The sequence below is a fragment of the Vanellus vanellus genome (genome assembly GCF_965231255.1).
Source record: "Vanellus vanellus genome assembly, chromosome: 2".
Taxonomy (NCBI): Eukaryota; Metazoa; Chordata; class Aves; order Charadriiformes; family Charadriidae; genus Vanellus; species Vanellus vanellus.
In genome coordinates this window covers 152,813,026-152,834,580 of record NC_138906.1, presented here as the reverse complement: position 1 = coordinate 152,834,580, position 21,555 = coordinate 152,813,026, and the positions used below count along the sequence as shown (strand labels likewise).

Below are 21,555 nucleotides of genomic sequence, written 5' to 3'. Positions count from 1 at the left end.
TTCCTCTTGCCTGCCTATTTATAGGTAGATACCAGAATATGACAGACTCTTCTGACTGACCCACATAAAATCCAGAAAACAAGAGAAAAGCTTCAGAGAAGTTTTGATTTTTAGACAATCTGATGTTTCTATTACTGCTGTAAACAAATGTGGATTTCAGAACAGTGACTCTTCATTCTGCACTTGTATCTTGAGGTGACAGATCTGTTGGAATCAAGGAATAACCACTTTTATTGTTGAATTACTACAAAGGAGAGACCTGGATTTTGGGGGAGAGGATATTTTCATTTAATCTCTGTTTTAATATATCTGTATTGCTTATGGTAGATCTTTCAAATCATTCGTCTATAGTGTCTCTTTCTTTGCTCTCTGAAACATACATATTTGTGGAGTAAAATTGTCAATTCGATATTAAGTTTTTCATTTTTTCCTTCACTGCACTGATATTGCCTACTCCAAATTTTTCTTGTGGTTTCCCTTACACTGTAAATTCAAGTAGGACAGGCATGTATATGTACATTTTAACACGTGTGTAGGAAGACAATGGTATTTCTATACTCATCAGTTAAATGTTCTACTCCCTTTTAGATCTAAATCTAGACCTTTTTTACTCATATATTCAGAGCAATGTGCATGAGGACAGAATAGAAAAGAAAGGAAGTAAAATAGATCTTTTGAGAAAGAACAAAATATTTTGAGGTAGAAACTATGCTTCTAAGTGACTTTTTTAGTTTATAAAACCTTTGGAAAACAATGTGCGATTAAAATAAACTATTACAAGATTTAGTATAGGTGAATTTCAGACAACTGAATTTCAGGCTACTTCATATTGTTACAACAGATTAGAAGACAGTGAGGTGGATTGAGAGCTGGCTGTGTGACAGAGCTCAGAGGGTTGTGATTAATGGACCAGAGTCAAATTGGAGGTCTGTAACCAGTGGTGTCCCCCAGAGGTCAATACTCTGTCCAATCTTGTTCAATATATTCATCAGTGACCTGGATGAGGGGACAGAGTGTGTCCTCAGCAAGTTTGCTGACGATACTAAACTGGGTGGGGTGGCTGACACTCCAGAGGACCATGCTGCCATCCAGCATGACCTGGACAAGCTGGAGAGATGGGCAGAGAATAATCTAATGAGGTTCAACAAAAGCAAGTGCAAGGTCCTGCACCTGGGGAGGAAGAATGCAAAGCACCAGTATAGGTTAGGGGCAGACCTGCTGGGAAGTAGCTCTGAGGAGAAGGATCTGGGGGTTGTGGTAGACAGTAAATTATCCATGGCCCAGCAATGTGCCCTTGTCGTCAAAAAGGCCAATGGAATCCTGGGCTGCATAGGGAAGAGTGTGGCCAGTAGGTCGAGGGAGGTCATTCTCCCCCTCTACTCTGCACTGGTGAGGCCACAACTGGAATACTGTGTCCAGTTTTGGGCTCCCCAGTTCAAGAGGGACAGGGAACTGCTGGAGCGAGTCCAGCAAAGAGCAACTAAGATGATTAAGGGCTTGGAGCATCTCCCTTATGAGGAAAGTCTGAGAGAGCTGGGACTCTTTAGCCTGGAGAAGAGAAGGCTGAGGAGAGACCTTATTATGGCATACAAGTATCTGAAGGGTGGGTTGAAGGAGGATGGAGTCAGGCTCTTTTCAGTGGTTCCCAGTGACAGGACGAGGGGTAATGGGCACCAGTTAGAACATAGGAAGTTCTGTTCAAATACACAGAAAAGCTTCTTTACAGTTCAGGTGACAGAGCACTGGCACAGGCTGCCCAGGGAGGTTGTGGAGTCCCCTTCTCTGGAGATCTTCAAGACCCGCCTGGATGCAGTCCTGAGTAATGTGCTCTAGGCAATCCTGCTTTAGCAGGGGAGTTGGACTAGATGATCTCTAGAGGTCCCTTCCAACTCTGAAAATTCTGTGATTCTGTAATAGGAGGTGGGGGAGAATCTGTCGGTCCCTTCTGGGGTGCCTCATGCCCACAGTGGCTGGTTCAGCCTAAACCACACCACTTTCCTAATATTTGGGTCCCTTGGAATGAATAACATATTATATCCATTCACTACTACATGCAGCACTTCTATAATCAGTCCTGAGTCTTCAATACCAAAGCATTCTCACTTGTCAGTTGTCAGGGTTTGGGCTGGACTGACTACTAAAATGAACAACAGATGCTCCCTTTTACTTCTCTCCCTTTGGAGGAGGGATAGCATCTCCCTTCAGGGAGGGAAGGATGAGAGAGAAAAGAGTTTAAGAAAGAAAGTAAACTACTTTGATAAAAATGTTAATAAAATAATACAAATAAAATAATGAAATATATACCATATATATAAAACTGTATCAAGGTCCCAGGACGATGATCACATCACCAGCAGGCACGGGGAAAGTTCCAGACTGGACTCAGCAAAGGATGGGAACTGGATTCTGGATATGCATTCAGGAATGCAGATACTGAGATCAATGGCACGCGAACAAAGTCCTTCTCAGCTGCCAGCCATTGAAGAAAGAGAGCTGACCCTTTGATCCCTCAACTTTTATACTGAGCATGAGGCAGATGGGGTGGAATACCTTGTTGGTCAGTTTTGGGTCACCTGTCCTGTCCGCTCCTCCCCACAGGTGGGACCCCACTGCGTTTTTCTGCTTCTGACTCTCCAATGGGGCAAATAACAAAGTGAGCTGCCTTTGGGGGTTATATCAATAAGTATGAGCAAGAGCTTCTCTGCACATCATACCTTGGCATAAATTATTAGCAATCAGGTCTTATCACTCTGGGAGTGAACAGTGTCTGAAAAATATGCTGTTAATTTCATAGAGTTCAGTTAGTTGGAAGAGACTTAGCTGCAAAGTAAAAGTACTGAACAGAAACTTGGTTCTATTTTACCTCAAACCAGGACATCAAGACAAACTACATATGCTTTTTGTTTTTTCCAAAGGATATCTGTGTACAGCCCTGTTCTAGTATTTCCAGTTACACCAAGTCCTGTCCCAAAAGACAACTGGAGTGGTCCCTCGAATAGCATATTCCCTGGACCATACTCAAGTTTGTTTGGCAGAGGAATTACTGTTTGGAATAGGAGACACAAGTGAACAAGCAGTCTCGGACTAGTGACATGCAGTAATACAGGGAGATATGCAAACTGACGGTGTAGGGATACCATGAGTATTCAATTTCAAAAGTAATAAATGAAACAAATATTAGTATCTATTGGGATATTGCATAGGTATTTCAATGAGTGAGTACTCATGAAGATATACTTTTGATATTGACAGTGTTTCTCACTTTGGTTTGGGAAAAATGGGATGATAACAATTTGTAATAGCTGTGAACAAAAACAGTGATAAAGATATGGATCAACCCTTTAAAAAAAGACAAAATTCTTTATGTTTCTAAATTTCTAATATCAGATTTAGTGTATGAACAACATTAATCTGCAGCAGAGAAAATTAAGATAGTTTCCACCGAGCTGAATGTAATTCAATGATATGACAAATGCATTTTTTACTGGAATATTTGCAAATATTTTTCTGGATATTTGGACATGAAATTATAAATTTTATTCTTAAAAAATTTGGGGAGGACAGATACACTTGATTTTATAAATAACATAGAAGAAAAAAATCCTGACTTAAAATATGAACAAGAAGAAGGTAACTTTGAAATTTACATATCTGGTTATGACTTATTTCTCCTTGAGTGAATGCTGAGAGTCTCAGCTTCTGCCAGCCTTGTTTTTGAAAGTATTGTCACAAAGAAATTATATTTAATGTGATTTAATTTGAATAGCTTATTAATTAGTATTTATAAGTGGCTGAATTTCTGCTAATTAAACTCTTTAAAGGAGTGTGTCCATTCCTGCTAAGCAGAACTCTCTAAGGCATATTCTACCCACAGTCTTTGAACAGAATTTCCTTTGACGTTAATAGGAATTAATGAAATAGAAACTTATTGAAAAACATTGAAGGGTGTTTTGATCTTGGTGTTTTATCATCATGTAAAAAAAATAAAGGACAAATATAAGTTCATACGTACTTAGCTTACAGGTGGAATATTGATTTAAAAACAACATTTTGGTTTTGTGCAAGCAAACAATGTAGATGATTTCAGAAATAACTGACAATTAAATTTAGGACAAAGACAAATCCTACTTGGGGAGAGATTGAAACAATTGGGACAGCTTGCTTTAAAAAGGAGATAAGCAATAGTAAAAATGTAAAAAAGTAAGATGGGGTAAAAAATTCAATTATGCTTATTTTCAGAGTGCATGAACAAAAAGTTCAACTAAATTACAATGGGACAAATTTAAAAGGAAATACTTTTCCATGCTTCATATCACTACTGAATGTCAGAATGTCGCTGAAGTCAAGAATCTGCGCAGAGCTGCACAAAAATTACAATCTAGTTTGGCAATTCCTGTGTTCTCTGACAGATGACAATCTCAAAGTAACAATCTACAGCTTTAAATGGCAGGGAGTTGGTAGTAGAGTGTCACATACAGTTTGAAAATAGATACTACCTATCAAAGAAGACTAACGCAGTTACTTGGTGAATTACCACCACCACCACCCCAAAAAAAACAAAACAACTTGAATATGTTCAAAATGAAAAAATTCACAGAAGAAACACATATATTTTAAATCAAACAATTTATTTTCTACTTTATTGTATAGAATCAGGAACAAAATGGCTTGAAGGGTTGGAAGTAATAACATACTCTCTAGCTACTTTCGTAATATTTAAAGTTAATGGAAAATGACAAGTATTCTTTTTAGACAAGTAATACAGTATTGCAACTGTAAAATGAGTTTTATTTTATAAGGAGGGTGATTTTTAATTAGTGCTTTAAAATATAATGTAGTTTCATAAGAATATATTGCCCTCTCTGGGTAATTCTTGATGAGACAGCAGTAAGAGTAAAGCCAGCAATATTAGGCAGTGACTGTTAAAGGCATCACTAATCTTTATATTCTTCATTTCAAAGGACAGAGAATCTTTTTGTGACCTTTTTACAAACCACTAAGAAATACAGGCCTCTGAAAGATTTCACCTTCTTGGAGAAGCTGAAAATAAAAACACTGTGCAGGCAGTTTTCAAGTTAATATAATATGATTCATAAGATAACCAAAATCCACAGGATTATATTCTTACCTCTATTTTGACATGCTATAATGATATATAATAACTGGGGTGGCCTTGAAAACCTGTAAAGAATTCAAGAGAAATCCCTTTGAACAAGTATGCAGGGGTCAACTGCAGCGTTGCCTTCTTTTGAGGCAGATCTGAGGACAGAGGAGTTTTGTTGGAAGACAGAACACTTAGCTTGATAAAGCAATAGTAAGATTATCAGCCATTTAGGTGAGCTTTGAAGTGACCAAGATGAGACATACTATCTTCTTACTTCTGTGGTGTGTCCTTGTGCAAGGCAATGAAAGTCAAATCCAGTTCCACAGACCTTATTATGTAAGAGAAAGAAAGCATTGGAAGCAAAGACATCAGCAACTAATCTGCATATTTAACGTACTCACATTTATGATGCTGAAATATCAGTCAAAAGAGCACACAGTTGGAGTGTGAGTACCACCTAGTAAAACTGAACTCTGAATAATGTCCTCAGAGATCAAACAGCAGAGCTGTGACCCTTTTTGGATTCTCAGTGGTTTAAAGCCCTGCATTAGAGTAGAAGTCACCTAGATATATGGTATTCCATATGTTTAAATTAGCCAATCCTTTGCTCAGAAAACAGTTACCGACAGTATCTCATCACTTTTGTCTCTTTATCTAAAATCTACTAAATCAACAGCTTCCTGATCATGGTCAGGCTTATGTTTGTTAAAACCTCCTCCTAATGTTCTGTTTTGGCTACTTCTATTTATTCTTCCAAATTTTGGTTGATTTGAATCTGATGGTCTTTTATGTCTGTGTTACAGTTCTGTTTATTGTTTTACATTTGTATAACTTGAGTCAGAAATATAACAAGTTCCTTTGCTTCCTCTTCCTAAGTAATGAGTTCTTTGCTATCAATTAGAAAAATAGATGAATATATCTATAGCTGGAGCTTAAGGAAAACTTTGTACTCATTTTCATATAATATTCTCCCTTTGGTTATATGGGTACATAAGCAGATACTTAATAGACTAAGTCAGTAATGGCTTTTCAGTATTCAGAGTTGTATAATATCCATGAAAACACACTATGTACCCAAAGGTGCCATAATTTATGTGTTCTATATTCGTCAGTAAAATGCAGTATTGATTTATAAAAACACAATAATTAATAATAAATATGTCTTCTCCAGAATTACAGAGTAGTTCCTGTGGCAATCCAGGAGTTCCACCAAAGGGTATCTTGTATGGTACCAGATTTGATGTTGGTGACAAAATCCGATACAGCTGTGTAACTGGATATATTTTGGATGGACACCCTCAGCTTACTTGCATAGCTAACTCTGTGAATACAGCGTCATGGGACTTCCCTGTTCCTATCTGTAGAGGTAAGAGAAATGCTACAGTAATGTTCTCAAATACATTATATTTATTAGTATGAACCACTTCAAATCTCTGTTTTAATTGTTAACTTTCAGATTGGAATTAAAAGAAAAGTCTTTTTAATATTTTGATCTCTTGCTCACATATATGACATATGTCAGCATATGCATCTACTAATTTTTAAGTCAATATCCTATTAAAGTGATATTTCTCATTTATTTTAAAATATATATAAAGAAACAAGAACTAGAAACCTGGTAATAAGTAGGCTGTAAATGTCTGTGTTCGACATGTTTACAACTATGGGAAGTAAATTTGGGATCCATTAATATTCCTAAGGACTGACTTCTTGTCAAGTATTGATTTGGATATTGAGCAATTAGAAGTTTGAAACTACCAAAACAATTGAGTTAGAGGGAATTCCCCTCATTCTCAGTCAGATATGATAGCTCATCTTTTCTATATATGTGATATCCCCTGTATTCTAAAAAATATTGTAGGTCAAAAATTTTTCTCTTGCTCATATTAGAAATATGGCGGTAGTATGAAATCCTGCTTTAGGGGTAAATCTTCTTTTCTGCGACTATGAGAGAAAAATAATGTTTACAAAGTAATGAAAGGAGCTAATCTGATAAAATGGAGAAGCTGTCACTACTACACACAATCAAATACAATAAAGATAGTATTTTGATGAAACACTGTTGTGTCAGCCAAGCATGAGATCATTTTCTGGATTTACAGGTTAACTTTACAGGACATAACATTTATATTTGTCTAAAAAAATTGATGAAGTCTTGCAGGGGCTATAAAAACATTCTGAATGAAGTTAACATTCTGATAAATTTCTGATTAAAAAAAAATATCAAAATTCAGTTGGGTTAAAGCCTGGTTAACCAGTACCACAAAAAAGTAATTATATATGGGAAATATGTATCATTGGAAATACCATTCTATTTTTTCCTATCCTTGGCTTAGAGCTATTTAATAAGTTTACCCTTGATCTGGAAGGAAATACAAAGTTATTACTAACAATACTATTTTCTAGTAAAAGTATTTATAACTCCCGCATCTTCCCCTCCTGATTCCCACAAAAATGTTAGCTAGTAATGAAGAATATACACATCCACATTTTGTTTGTGGAGATGATTATAAAGATTTGAGGAGAATATGTTAACTTGCACAAAACTTTTGTAACAAAGTAGAAGGTTAATGGACTCCCCTGTAGACTATTGTTCAAATTCTTGATCTGCCAATTTCACAGTGAATTGGCATAAAAAAGCGTACTCTTAAATGAGGAAGATGAGAGACTTGAACCTGATGCTACCAGTCAGTCATCACAGTCACTGTGTTACACTTGCTTTCTTTTGATACAAAGTTTTTCAGCAGAATGTTGGATAGATTTTGCTTTTATTCCAAGCGGATGTGAAAACACACAGTGTAAATTTGAATTGGAATTATAAGCACTCAAGGTAGTCCTGTGGTTAAACATAACTCTAGTGTGTAAGGAGAAGACTATCACATAAGGATATGAAAAACATATTTCTTTTTATTCATGATTGGAGAGGTCATTATCTGAATACTGTCACTCTCTGGGGGAAAAGAGAGTTGACAAATTGGAAAGGATTCAGAAAAAGAGGAACCAAGTCCTGTCAGGTTTCAAAATTGTCATTTTGTCTAGAGACTGAAGAAACTCAAACTTTTCAGTGTATGTGAAAGAGGATGAAGAGGTTTCTTGATTTACTGCAGAAACTCATGCAGAAGGAAAACACTTTTTGGAGAAGACAATGATCTAATCAATAGCACTGAGGAATCTAAGGGGTAAAAGCTTGACAAATAAATAAATAAAAAAAAACCCTAAAGTACACATTTTAATAGTGGTAGTTACAAATTACTGAAACATAAAATAGGAATGTGGCAGAGTCCTGATTTAAGTTTTGACATCAGGCATAATGGCTTAAAGACTTATTGCACCAAATTACTGTTAAGATATTTTTGGTCTATGCTCAATAAAAAAAAAAAAAAAAAAAAAAAAAAAAAAGACTAATTATTTTCAACAATTCCTTCTATGAGTCTGTGTTTGATATCAGAAATGTCTAATTTTGCATTTAATACAGAGGCCTTTGTGGTTCCATTGTAATGAATTTGGCCTAATTTTGTCTAAGGCAATTATCCAACAAAGAATTCTGCAGAAGGTTGGTAAAGGTGATTACCCACTAATGATCTTCTTATCTCTTTCTCTTTGTTTGCCATGGAGACTCTCCTTGATTAAACACTCATCTTTAAAGGCATCCTCTGATAAATATTTTATTGTTCCCTACCAATGGTCATTACATCTAAAACAGAGAATCCTGAGACAAACAAATGAAGTGGCGTGCAAATTTGAGAGTATATCTGTTAAAATAATTTTTTCCCAAGGTTAAACAACTTGACTAGTGGTTTTAGGTAGATCACCAGGACTCTTTCAGAAATGCACATACTTGTTCATTTTAATATAATCAGTTGGGGAAATGCAGAGTATTTCAATACCATGACCTAGGAAATGTCATTGTCTGATTTGTTAGAAAAAAGCCCCAAGAATAGCAAAAAGTATACCTTATTCAATATTAATTTGTTTGCTTGTTTTTATCTATAGAAAATAAATTGAACAAAGCTCTGAACTTACAGCATGCTTAGATGGCAGCAGTGTTAAGTTCAGAGATGGCTTTAGATCATCCGTGTGTAAATGACATTGTCATCTGTCTCTTGTCATTCAGAACACGTAAATTTAGGGAGAAATGTTTTTTTAGATCATTCCTTTTACATTGCCTTCACTTTGAATGAAGAGATCAGGAGGAAGTTGTGCTCATGTAATTCTTACAGATTGATGTCTCAATAAGGGGAATTTAATTGGAATCAACAGTGCTTAGTATTGCCACAAGCATCCATACATGAGACCCTAATACGTGCTTATGACTTAAATTTGGTGCATAATGCTGATATTCATTTGTTTGTTTTTTTTTTTTTTTTGTTAAGTTACACATTTTTGGACCAAATTTTATTCATTATGAAAAGAGTTATTCCTCAAATGGCTTCCTTTTTCTTTACTAGTCTCCATAGGATTGTATTGCAAAATCAGTGCACATACTTAACAATAGCTTTATTTCATATCCTGTTTCTCAGTAAACATAGTTTGAATACACAAAGTTTTTCACCTGTCATTTGCAAGTTCTGATATTCATTAAAATACTGTAATTTTTATTAGATTTACTACAAGAGCAAAAATACCATATTTAAAAGGAAACTAAATTGCATTTATTGTGTTGTGGTCAATTATACTGTGCACTATCCATGACTAGTTTTTGAATAACGTCTTCTTCCCTGACAAATTAATTTTGATAAGGTTGTTTTCAACAGTGAAAAATGACAGCAGCTTTATCATATCACCTATCCCTGAGCAAATGTTGCAGCTTGCAGTTTCTCCATAATGCAGCAAGCTAGGAATAATTTACTGAGGCTAATAAAGTTACATGTATATATAATATTGTCATTCTATAAAGGTTATAATAATTAGACACTTTCATAGTCAAGGAAGTATTCTGCCTTTTATATTTTTAAAGGTTTTCTTGTTCCAGGGTAAAATGAATATTTTAAGAATCTTCATTATAAACCTGGGGTGTTTTTTAGAATTTAGGAATTTCAAAAACAGAATCTAGTTTTATTTGTATTCCTAGAAGTTCTATTATAATATTTTCACTATTGCCTGTATATATAGCTACAAAATATTTGTGAATATAAAACTTCTGTTCATATTTTTAAAATGACACTTTGTTTTTCCACTTGTTTGAATCGACATACATTTTGGTCAGACAATAAAAGTATACCTAAGAGTCTTGTAGACCTTCCACTACACTTTTTTGAAGGGGTTTATCTGTTTATATATGGCCTATAACGGTACAGAATTTTGGAAAAAAAAATAATTAGAGTTCGCATACCTACCAAGAAATATTCATATAACAATGTAAGCATTTCACAGATAAATTTGGTTATAGGTAGGTAAATAATTTTATGATAGCATGGCAAATAGAACTTAGTAACATAAGCATAAATAAGCTGAGTCTGCCTTTGTGTCTTTGTTGTAAACTGGGCTTTGTAGGCTGTGGAGAAAACAAAGCAGGAGATAAAGTCAAAGTACTGCACTTGATGCCATGCAGTGCATTAACTACTGGAACTGACAACATACACAGAGAAAAATAAAAGTGCGCTAACTTAAAGGCAGGAATAAATTACATCTTGTGGGGAACGAGTAGTTTTTTGTCTGAAGCCATTTCTTACATACAAACAGTTGTCACTGCTTATCCTTTGGAAAAGCCCCAGTATAGCTGTGTGAGACCGCATTGAAAACGTTTGGATTATTTAAAGAAAGTTAAAAAGAAAACCAAAAAATAGGTTTGTAGAATGATGCATTTGTATATAAGATATGAAGATAACTTGACACTAATGAATGAGCAATTTTTCAGAGATTGTTCCACAGATCTCTTATGGGACATTGTAAATCAAGTGGCTTAGAATGGCCGCCATTCTTATTGGTTGGTACATTAAAAAAATGTAAATGGTCGATGAATGACAATGATGCTCCACTGAAATTAGGGAAGGTAATTCTCTAATTAACTAAAGGTGGAAGGAGAAATGATGAACAAGTCCATTATTTAACTGAAATAGTGGTATAATATAGATATTCTGTGCTTTCAAGTAGAACACTGTGCTTTCAGGCAGGCTCCAGAAGCTCTGCAAATTAATACCCTGAATGACTTTTTTATGAAGAAAGTTACATTACCTTTTGTTGCTTTGACGTTTTGCAATAAAATAACTTTGTGAGCTGTTTATTATAGTTATATTTAAAAAGTGTGATTTTTATCACCAATAGAATCAAACTTTTGCCTCTATGAAAAACATTGAAATTGCTCTCTAATATTCCCTACCATACTATTATTTTCTCATTATATTAGTGTTATTCTCAGGATAGTATCTATTTCATATTATCAGGGTCATTTCACATAAATACACAGTGTACTTAAGTGAACAAATATATCTAAGCCTGAAGAATAGGAATCCCCACATGAATTTTAATGTGTGATCAGACCATGGATTTCTTGTTATTAAAAGTAGGGGTGAAACTTTACTGAATTATTTGAAGTTACTTTAAGTCATTATTAGCAACTGGTTGTGAACCAGGAAATCAGTACAGTAATATGAATGTTTATCATATTAGAATTATCATATATTCTTAACATATACCACTTTTACTGTGCTAATAATAACAATATTAACATTACTAATATATAGAGTGTCTGTTAAATGGAACTCACTGAAAATATACAAGCAAATAGTAATGATCTAACATAGTACACATTTCTTAACCAAACAACATTCATGAGAGTTCCGATAGGTTTTAATAACTTAGATTCATGTCCAAAACCTGCATTTGTTCATTTATTGTAATGATGGCCACATTACTAACTTTTTATGATGGGTGGAGAACTGGAAGTACCCATTGTTCTCACTTGTGGAAACTTACAGCGTGCAATGATGTGGTATTCATCAGAACATCAGAATCACACTTTCATTTAGTTTACATGGTTTGGCTTTGCACATCCTCAGGGGATTTCAGGAATTCCTATCAGTGGCGAGGAGAGCTATCCTAAGATCCATTAGAAGCTTACATTAGCAGTGAGCAAACTGGCAGCTGGTGCGATATGGTGCAGAATGAAAAGGTATTTGGATCAAAGTAATTAGCGTTCATCAGTGCAGTAACCATCTTAATTTGGAAAACAGGCCTCTTAAATTACGTCTCCAAACAGTATATAGAGGACTGGGGAAAGCAGCAGAACTGAACTCTTTATAAATAAATGAAATTATGTTTAGAAGAAGAAAGTATATGTAATTATTCCAGAAAGCGAATGTTTGCAGGCAGTTGTAGTTCACACAAAAGTAAGGAAAAGACAAACATAACAAAGCACTATCTTGCTATTTTTCATGGAAAAAATACCAATAAGACCAAATTTAATAACAAAAGATTTTTATAACTATTTTTATAACATTGAAGCAGAAAAGAGAAAGACTAGATTTTAAATTCAAGAAATCTAACCCAATGCTGAACAAAATAAAACTTTTTGAATACCAAAATGTTTGAGCTCACAGTTCTGTTCAAGGCTGGGAATTAAGACTTCCTACAACAACTGGGTGGAATTTAGTGGGGGTGGTTAAGGAAAATGTCGAAACACTGTTTTTATCACCTGTTTTCTTAAGAATTTTCTTAAGCAAGGACAAAAGACAGAAATAAGTGATGCCTTGACCATATTCACATATATTATTGAAATTGTATTGCAAAATTGTCACTGAGGACAACATAACAGTAAGAATTATACCTGCAATTGAAAGAGGAGTAGATTATTCTGAAGGATCAAGATGAGTGAATGGGAAGGAGGAACCTGGAAAAGTAAAATACTGGTTTAGACTAATAACTGGCAATTAGAATAGTTTGTTTTGGTAATATATATAGTGCAGTCATCAAAGCACAATACCAGAGGTGTTAATTCCAACAGATCCCTAATCTTTCATATGTGATTTAAAACTAATTTCTAATCAAGTTTATTTGTTAAGAACCCCTAAAGACTATTTTAACAGGAGAGGTGTTAAGTGTATAATTCCAGCTTGATTCCAGATTGGTCTAGTAAATTCTGCTTATGCTAGGTAATTGTTTCCCTATAATATCTTACATTCTTCCTAGGTTCATTTTCAATCATAGAATCGTAGAATACCAGGTTGGGAGGGACCTCAAGGATCATCTGGTCCAACCTGTCTTGGCAAAAGCACGGTCAAGGCAAGATGGCCCAGCACCCTGTCCAGCTGCATCATGACAATGTCCAATGTTGGGGAATCCACCACTTCCCTGGGGAGATTATTCCAATGGCTGATTATTCTCATTGTGGAAAATTTTCCTCTTGAGTCCAGTCAGAATCTCCCCTGGAGTAACTTAACCATTATGCCTCATCTTTCCCATGTGACTCCTTATAAACACGGAGTCTCCATCTTCTTTCTAGCCACCCTTTAAATACTGCAACATGGTGATAGGGTCTCCCCTAAGCCTTCTTTTCTCAAGGCTGAAAGAACACAGTACTCTCATCCTGGCAGGCTTCCCAGTCCTATGATCATCTTATTGGCCCTTCTCTACACCCTCCTCAGCCCGTCCACATCTTTTTTGTATATCAGGGACCAAAACTGAAGACAGTATTCCAGGTGTGGCCTGATGACTGTTGAGTAGAGTGGGATAATGATTTCTTTGTCTCTGCTGGTGGTGCCCTTGTTGATGCAACCCAGCATCCTATTGGCTTGCTTTGCTGCTGCAGCACACTGTTTACTCATATTGACTTTGTTGTCCACCAGGACCCTCAGGTCCCTTTCACAGAGCTGCTCCCCAGCCAGGTAGGTCCCAACCCATGCTGCACTCCTGGATTATGTCATCCCATGTGTCGTCCCTTGTCCTTGCTGAACTTCATACTGTCCTTGTTTGCTCACCCTTCCAGATTATCCAGGTCTTCCTGTAGAGTGGCTTTCCTTTCCAAAATATCTACTTCCCCACTCAGTTTGGTAACATCAGCAAACTTCATCAGGGTACACTTGATCCCATCATCCAGATCACTTATGAAGATATTAAACAGTATTGGGCCCAATATCGATCCCTGAGAGACACCGCTTGTGACAGGTTGCCAGTTTGGAAAGGAGCTATTTACCACAACCTTCTGGGTGCAGCCTGTTGGCCGGTTTCCCACCCACTGCATAGGCCAGTTGTCTAGACCGTAACACACCAGTTTCTCTAGAAGGAGGCTGTGGGCAACCATGTCAAAATCCAGGTAGACAATGTCCACTGCTTGACCCACATCAACCAAGCAGGTTACTTTGTCATAGAAGGCAATTAGGTTTGTCAAGCACAATTTGCCCTTGTTGAATCCATGCTGGCTTGTCCCAATCACGTGCTTCATTTGACTTGTGATAGCCCCCAGGAGGATTCATTCCATAATTTTCCCAGGGACTGCAGTAAGACTGATGGGCCTATAATTTCCTGGATCCTCCTTTAAGCCCTTCTTGTAGATGGGGCTGACATTTGCCTTCTTCCAGTGTTCTGGGACATCCTCTGATCTCCAGGACTTCTCAAAGATCATGGAGAGTGGCCTTGCAATGATGTCAGCCAGCTCTCTTAACACCCTCAGGTGGATAGCGTCAGGGTCCATTGATTTGTAGGGGTCAAGCTTCTGCAATAGTTTGCATACCAACTCTTCTTTCGCTGATGGCAAGTCTATATTTGCATCAACCTGAGCTTTTGTTCCCAAGGCCTGGAGCCCATCAGTGCTCATAAACACAGAGGTGAAGAAAGTATTGAGAACCTCTGCCTTTTCAGCATTGTTAGTGACTAATTCACCTCTCCTGTTTAACAGCAGGCCAATATTTTCCTTCTGTTTCTGTTTGTTGTTTACATACCTGAAGAACACTTTTTTGTAGTTTTTGACATCTCTGGCCAATTTCAATTCGAGCTGAGGTTTTTGCTTTTCTAACTGCTTTTGCTTTTCTATGTGGCATGCCTGGATAAATCCTTTCTAGTGATCAATTAGCATAAATAACTTTTGTAAAATAATTTTAAATACTTTGACAGTAATTACTGCTAAGTCCCAGGTTCATTAACTCATTTTACTAAGCTGCTTAATCCAAAAAGCTTTTGCTGCCATGGGCTTTTAAATAGACTAGTATATTTTCCTCAGATTGTTGGAATTACAACTTGATAAAACTTTCTGTATCTCTCAGTCTCTGCCTAAAGTTAGAATTTACCTGGGTATAAATGGAAATTTTGAAAATAGTATTCAGTATTTAAGTAACACTTTGCAAACCCTGATTTATAACTCAGTTGTAATTACATCTGGAAAGCAGAAGTCATAACAAATTATTTTTCTGAGAAGTCTTTAAAAGCACTGAAAATACTACTCCAAGAGAGTGTTTTTCTGTAGAGAAAAGATTTAATTGCTAAAATTCTAGCATGACATTTTAGTATTCTTCAAGACTGCATCTTTATTAACCTAAAGAATGATTATTGATTCACCTATGGAACATAAATCTTGCTCTTCAGCGTAATTAATCTCCCTGTTCTCATAAATTGCAGGAGTGTTGCTGGTTTATTTAGATATTAAGAAGCATTGTGTCTGTCTTGTGAGATAGTTATGTAGACTGTTGTTACGAGATAATATTTAAAATTGTCCACTGGTGAAGGAGTCTTGACATTGTTCAGTTGTGTTATAAAAATTAGTTTGGAATTTCACAAAATCTAGTCACCTTTTTATTCAGCTCTGCAAATTCGCAGGTTAAAAACAATCTGCTATAAATTGTGTTGATGCTGAAAAGACTTTTAAATGTAATAGAAGTCATAGCAGAGTTTTGCTACTTTGCAATTTCCTTTTGCTTGTTTATTTTTGGTCTGCTCTTCTTTAGCTACAATAATCCTAATGCACTCTTTCTTTACAGTTCATGCTTTTGAGACAACTAGTAATTTTTGTTAATTTCCTCTAGATTGTTTTTAATTTTTCCATGCTTTCTTTTGAAGTGTTGGGCCCCAGGAAACAAAGATTGGATAAGAATTTTTGTGATTCATTAATCACAGCTCATAGTTACAGCATGCTATATTCTGATCTCTGAGGTGCTGGTGTGTCTGGTTAGTCACCTAGTTAGTCTATGAGGGTTATTTTAATTGTTGTTCCACTTTTAAAATAATGTTCTGGGTTTTAAATATAATTTTTAACAAAGAATGTTGTCCTGGTTAGTTTTGATTTTTTTTTTTTTGTCAGAACAGCTTAATTTTTATTAATTGTTGAATTCCAGGTAGAATGGCCAGGGTTTCATCTTTCTGTATTGCCCATGGAATCAAGCATTGTGGTAAGGCACAAATAAAAAGTCTCCAGACAAATCTGGCCAAAGTCCCAGAATAATATTGTACTAATTTACTGCAATCTATAAATCTCCAGGCTGGCCAAAAATACAGTGCCAGATTCCAATTTTCTAACTATATGAAGTAAAATACAAAGTGCACACATTTTTAAGAATAATATTGTGGTTTAACTCTTCATTTACTCCTATTTCATTTAGTACAAATATTGAAAAAGAAATATTTAGAGATTCAGTCCTCCTGCAGATTTGAGCATCGAGTAAAAATGCTGAGGCGCTACTTACTTCATGTCAAACTGAAAGCATAATGAAAATTGTATTTTATATATTTGTTCATCTGAACAGGATTAGAAAAAGCAGAGATTTATGAGTAACAATAACGATCATAATATTCATAAACTATTTTGGGGAATTTTCCTCTCATTGGTGATGAAAGTTCAAAGGGCTTCTGTCACTTATCCAGGTCATGTGGACATCATCCATACGCCAAAGATCTTAAAAAGTGTTCAGTTTCTATCATTACTTGGAACACAAAAGATTGAGGTAAAATTTTATAAACATTACCAAACACTAGCAGCCCAGGAACCTGTGAAAATCAAATGAAGATATCTGATACTCACCGAGCTAAGGTTTATTCCTCATAAATGGTACAGCCAATGGATTAAGATCACTGCTTCACTCAAGGGAGAAAACAGAATGAAGAGCAGAATAATCAATAACTGGCTGCTCCGGATGCTCAAGTTACAATAATGACAGTTCTCTTTTCTGATCCCCTGATGATGCAACTGTTAAAATATTGTTTTTATATAATGTGCAGTTATGCATCACTCATAGTACAGGATTAATAATTCCAGGGTGTTGTCATCTTCTTGCTTGATTGTATAACCTTATTTAAGATGCAGCTAAGTCAGCATAAGTGACTTGTCAACAATTCTTTCTAGTTGTTCCAAATGGCCATGTTTTTCTGGTATCTCTAGATGCATGATTGCTCCATTATCCACTTCTGCTGGTCACTGCAGCTCTTCAAGTAAGCTTGAATTGTGTATGAAAAAGGTGTCCATGCCTATGGCAGGGGGGTTGGAACTTGATGATCTTCAAGGTCCTTTCCAACCAAAACCATTCTATGATTCTATGATTCTATGATAACAACTATATGTGCATACTTAGAAAAATACCTGCTATTTAAAAAGACCTCTTAGAAGGGACTATAATCCCTCCCTTTGCAAATTTATTACTTGCTTTCTGAGTCTATAAACTCTTGCCTTAAACTGAAATGCATCGCTGCATGCTTCACACTCAGACATGGTTTGATGGCTCTTTTGGGTATTATTTTTCATGATAATACCAGTATAACATTTTCTTTATTAAAGTCTTGTTTTTTTAAAAATAGAAAGTTACACAACTATAATCAAAAAACAAAATACAAATTCAACACATGGTAGACCCATTCATGGGCCCTTTCAGTTATCCTTCCTTCTGTCAACCATATATACATACAGCAAGGTCCTCCCCTTTTGATCCTGTTTCATCTGAAGCTGCCTGGAAAAGCGACTGAATGTTTCAGTCATGCATAGTTGACATAATTCTTTTTTTTTTTTTTTTACAGTAAGCTGTGTTTCATTTCACTTGCAAATGGCCTGATGATCATCAGAACAAATATATTATGTTATGCATTTTTGTGAAATATGTGGGACAGTACCTCATTACTATCCTCCTGTTCTTTTTACCTCTGCAGGTATCATTTAAAAGGTATTTCGTTTTCTGTGTTAAGGATAGTTCTCCTAAATTAAACACAAAAAGAAGTCCCCTCAAAATGCCCTTACTAATACATATGTTTGCATGCAATATCACACTTTGTTAATTAGAAAAAAAAAAAAAAAGGCAAAATAAAAAAAAAACACACCAGTGAATTTTACAATATTTTTCTTTATTTTAGTCCCAATAGTGACAGTTTTCTGTTCATCCAAAAAGCCTTGACAAACCAGATGTTTCTTTTCACATACATGTAATCATTTCCCACTGTTATTTAAAGAATTGTAGTTATCAAAGTGGCCAGAGTGCTTCTTGGGTTGAATTTCAGATATTTCAGGATGACAATTTAACTCATTCATTTTAAGTAAGAGTACAGAAACTGCAGCTAAGACTGAGCTCTTCTAGGCTTTGGAAAGTTTAGGATAGTTTTTGGTGGCCTTTCTGTTGTGAGCGCATCCATTCAAAAAGTCATAGAAGTACAGGTGCTTAAGACCTTTGCAAGCAAGTTCATTTTATTCTTCAGTACGAAGAAGTTTTGTCCACATCCCTAGTCACTTGTATTTGAAAATGATACTACCGTATTACAGTTAATCAATGTAGTGTGTAAGGGTATGAGTCTAGATTCCTGCAAAGTTTAATTAAGTAGTTTCCTTGGGAAGACCTTATTTTCATATCTAGTTTTACAGTATTAAAGAGCTAAAGAGAAACTAAGGAAATAGATTTTAAATATCTCAGGGTCTAAGAACTGTAGCTGGAATGCATTTTTAACCAGACTTTTTCTATATTTTCATTCTTTTTTTTCTTTTTAAGGAAGGTGATATTAAAAACTTTGAATGCTGAATGAATTTCTTTTTCTCACTTCTTAGAACAGAAAAAAATCCCCACTTATTTGAACTCATTGGATTAGTAGACTGTAATGCATTGTAAATATATATCCATGGATTTTTAGAATAAAATTTCCATATTTTCGATTGTGTCTTGAAACATGTGACATTGCTTTTGGAGGTTTGGAGTTTTCAGCAGGAGTCAGGCTATCCAATGACTATGATGCTTAGCAGGTTACATTTTACTGGTTCTTTCGGTGTTCTGTAATTGTTAAAAACAATGGTACCATATGCCTAACATGATACCTGATTTTTCCTCTGAATTGTGATTCTCCTTAGAGCGTGCATATGACTACATAAGGGAACATTCACATTTGTGAACAAGCTTCCTGCTGATTGCTTTTAGTTTTGACTGTCAACACTATTTGTATGATTGTTTATCAAACATATTTTAAATAACACATAAACTACTAAGACATTATCAAAATGTAAAAACCTGCATACCAGTTAAAAACAGCTTAAGGTGAAATGCCAGTATAACACAGACGTGTTCAGATGGGAAGGAGAGGTAACTCAGGAGAACTTCTTTTTCTTTGCCTCAGTGCATTGACACAGTATTTGGAGCAGAAATTTATCCTTATCATTTTTCCTGCAAGAAACTTTTTCTGCTAGTACACAGGTACTGTAAAGCCTTGCTGCCTGTGCCCAGTTGTGACCTCAGGTTGTCCTCCAGGTCAGTCACATTCAGCTGTAGGTACTGGGCAGGTGGGTGGGGAGGAAGTCAACTTCTGTTGAGCAAATGGGTTGATTTGAATTAGAATTTGTTGTGGACCAAGTAAAGAGTCAGGGAAGCTATGTGGTGGCTTGTCTGGCACAGTAATACCTCTGAAAGGCTGTACAGAAACCACATTCAAACAATTTAATAGTGCTAAAGCAAAAGAAAAGATATTAATTTAAAATGCAGCTAACTGGTGGCAATACTTATAAAACTGAAAAGGCTATACAAAGTAAAAAAGACAGGGAACTTGAATGTTGAAAAATAATATAATTCATTGCTAAATAAGAATTCTTCCAATGAACTTAATGGTGATGGTAACAGGCAAAAAGGAAGATAACAGGGGAAGCAGACAAGACTAAGGATATATCAAAGTATGATGCTGCAACAGAGATATTGTACTATAAAAATGAAAATCTTTTACATGAGTAATTGTGGAAAGGGAAAACTATCTAGGAAGCTCACTACTGAGTTCCCTTTTAGTATAAATCCGAATTAACTTTGTATGCTGGATCCATAGTTCCTTTTTCCCATCCTACCTTTTACACAACTCCTAAGATGACACTGTAAAAGCATATGTAAATCCAGGATGATACGCATCTGCTCATAAATCTGTCTTTCAGAGCTGTAGTTTCCAGGCATTTGTTCTATCAAATTTTCTGCCTCTCAGAACTCTGGAGGTATCCACAGGAAATGCAAAAAATTTGCTTTAAGTATCTTAAACTAATGTTTCTTTACAGACAGTATTTCTGCAATAACACAGGCTAATTGTTAGATTCCAGATATGATTTTTCATTTTTGTCAGTGAGCGAAATTATTTTACAGTTTTTCCAAGCTCCGCTTACCAGAAAAACTACAGGTTAATCTGGTTTTGCGGCTTCTTCATCAGTCTGTGATAACACATTGGTGTTTACATGGCGTGTTTCTCCATTATGAATACTAACTTCTGCTCACCACCTACAGTCTTAGATATATTGCTTGGCCTAAGGTTCATACGTGCATAAAAGAGCCAGACAAAAAGGGTCAAATATCCTGAAGTGCTAAGCATGACATTGCATGTTAATACTGTTTGGTTTGTGCTATTGCGTATAAACTTGCAACCATCCTGATTTCAGTTATCTTTGGATTAGATTTGTTTGTGTCTCACGTCTACAATGCTATTTGCAAGACTACCTGCCATTTTGAACAAGGATGCTATAATGATCTTGCTATTAGCCAAATAATTTTCTCTCAGACATAAATTCCAACACTGCATATTATCTGCTTTGTGCCAGTGCTACGGAGATGGTTTACAGACATTAGTTATTCTGTAGCCCTCTAGTCCCAGAATAAATTAATGTATAATCTGCACGTTGTCAGCTCAGGAGTTGGCAGGCTTGGTAGACTCCGCTGCACTTCAACCGTTTCCTGGCTAGGCTAGCACATAGAAAGTCCAAATAAGAGATTTTCTAAATCTGCACAAATAATTACACTAAAAGCTCCCTTTTCTGTCATCCTCAGTATTTCACTCTTCCAGTCCTTGTAAAGATCAGTCTTCCTTCCTAATTGTTGTACCATCATTTGCATAACTGTCTGAAAGGCCTATGGTCCACATCAAGAAGTTGCTTGTAAAGAGCTTTGCCATCAATATTTAGATACATTATGAACAATAGCTTAAAACTTATCAGTAACTCCTAAAATGTAAACAGAAAAAAAATATTTCTGAGGAGTGTTCACGTACCTCTGTTAGATAAGAGCTTTCAGTTACTGGATCATTATTACACACATTTACAAGAA

The 21,555-nt window shown here is 35.7% G+C and overlaps 1 protein-coding gene across 3 annotated transcripts in view; it reads left to right on the top strand.

Moving 5' to 3' along the window:
* CSMD3 (CUB and Sushi multiple domains 3) overlaps positions 1-21,555 on the top strand; it is a gene marked incomplete at both ends in the record, with an annotated part of 716,885 nt that overhangs the window by 155,234 nt on the left and 540,096 nt on the right. For all 3 annotated transcript variants that reach the window (XM_082479076.1, XM_082479075.1, XM_082479074.1), the window contains one exon: positions 6,276-6,470. In XM_082479076.1, coding sequence (XP_082335202.1) covers positions 6,276-6,470 — 195 coding nt within the window. The remainder of the gene's footprint in view (positions 1-6,275; positions 6,471-21,555) is intronic.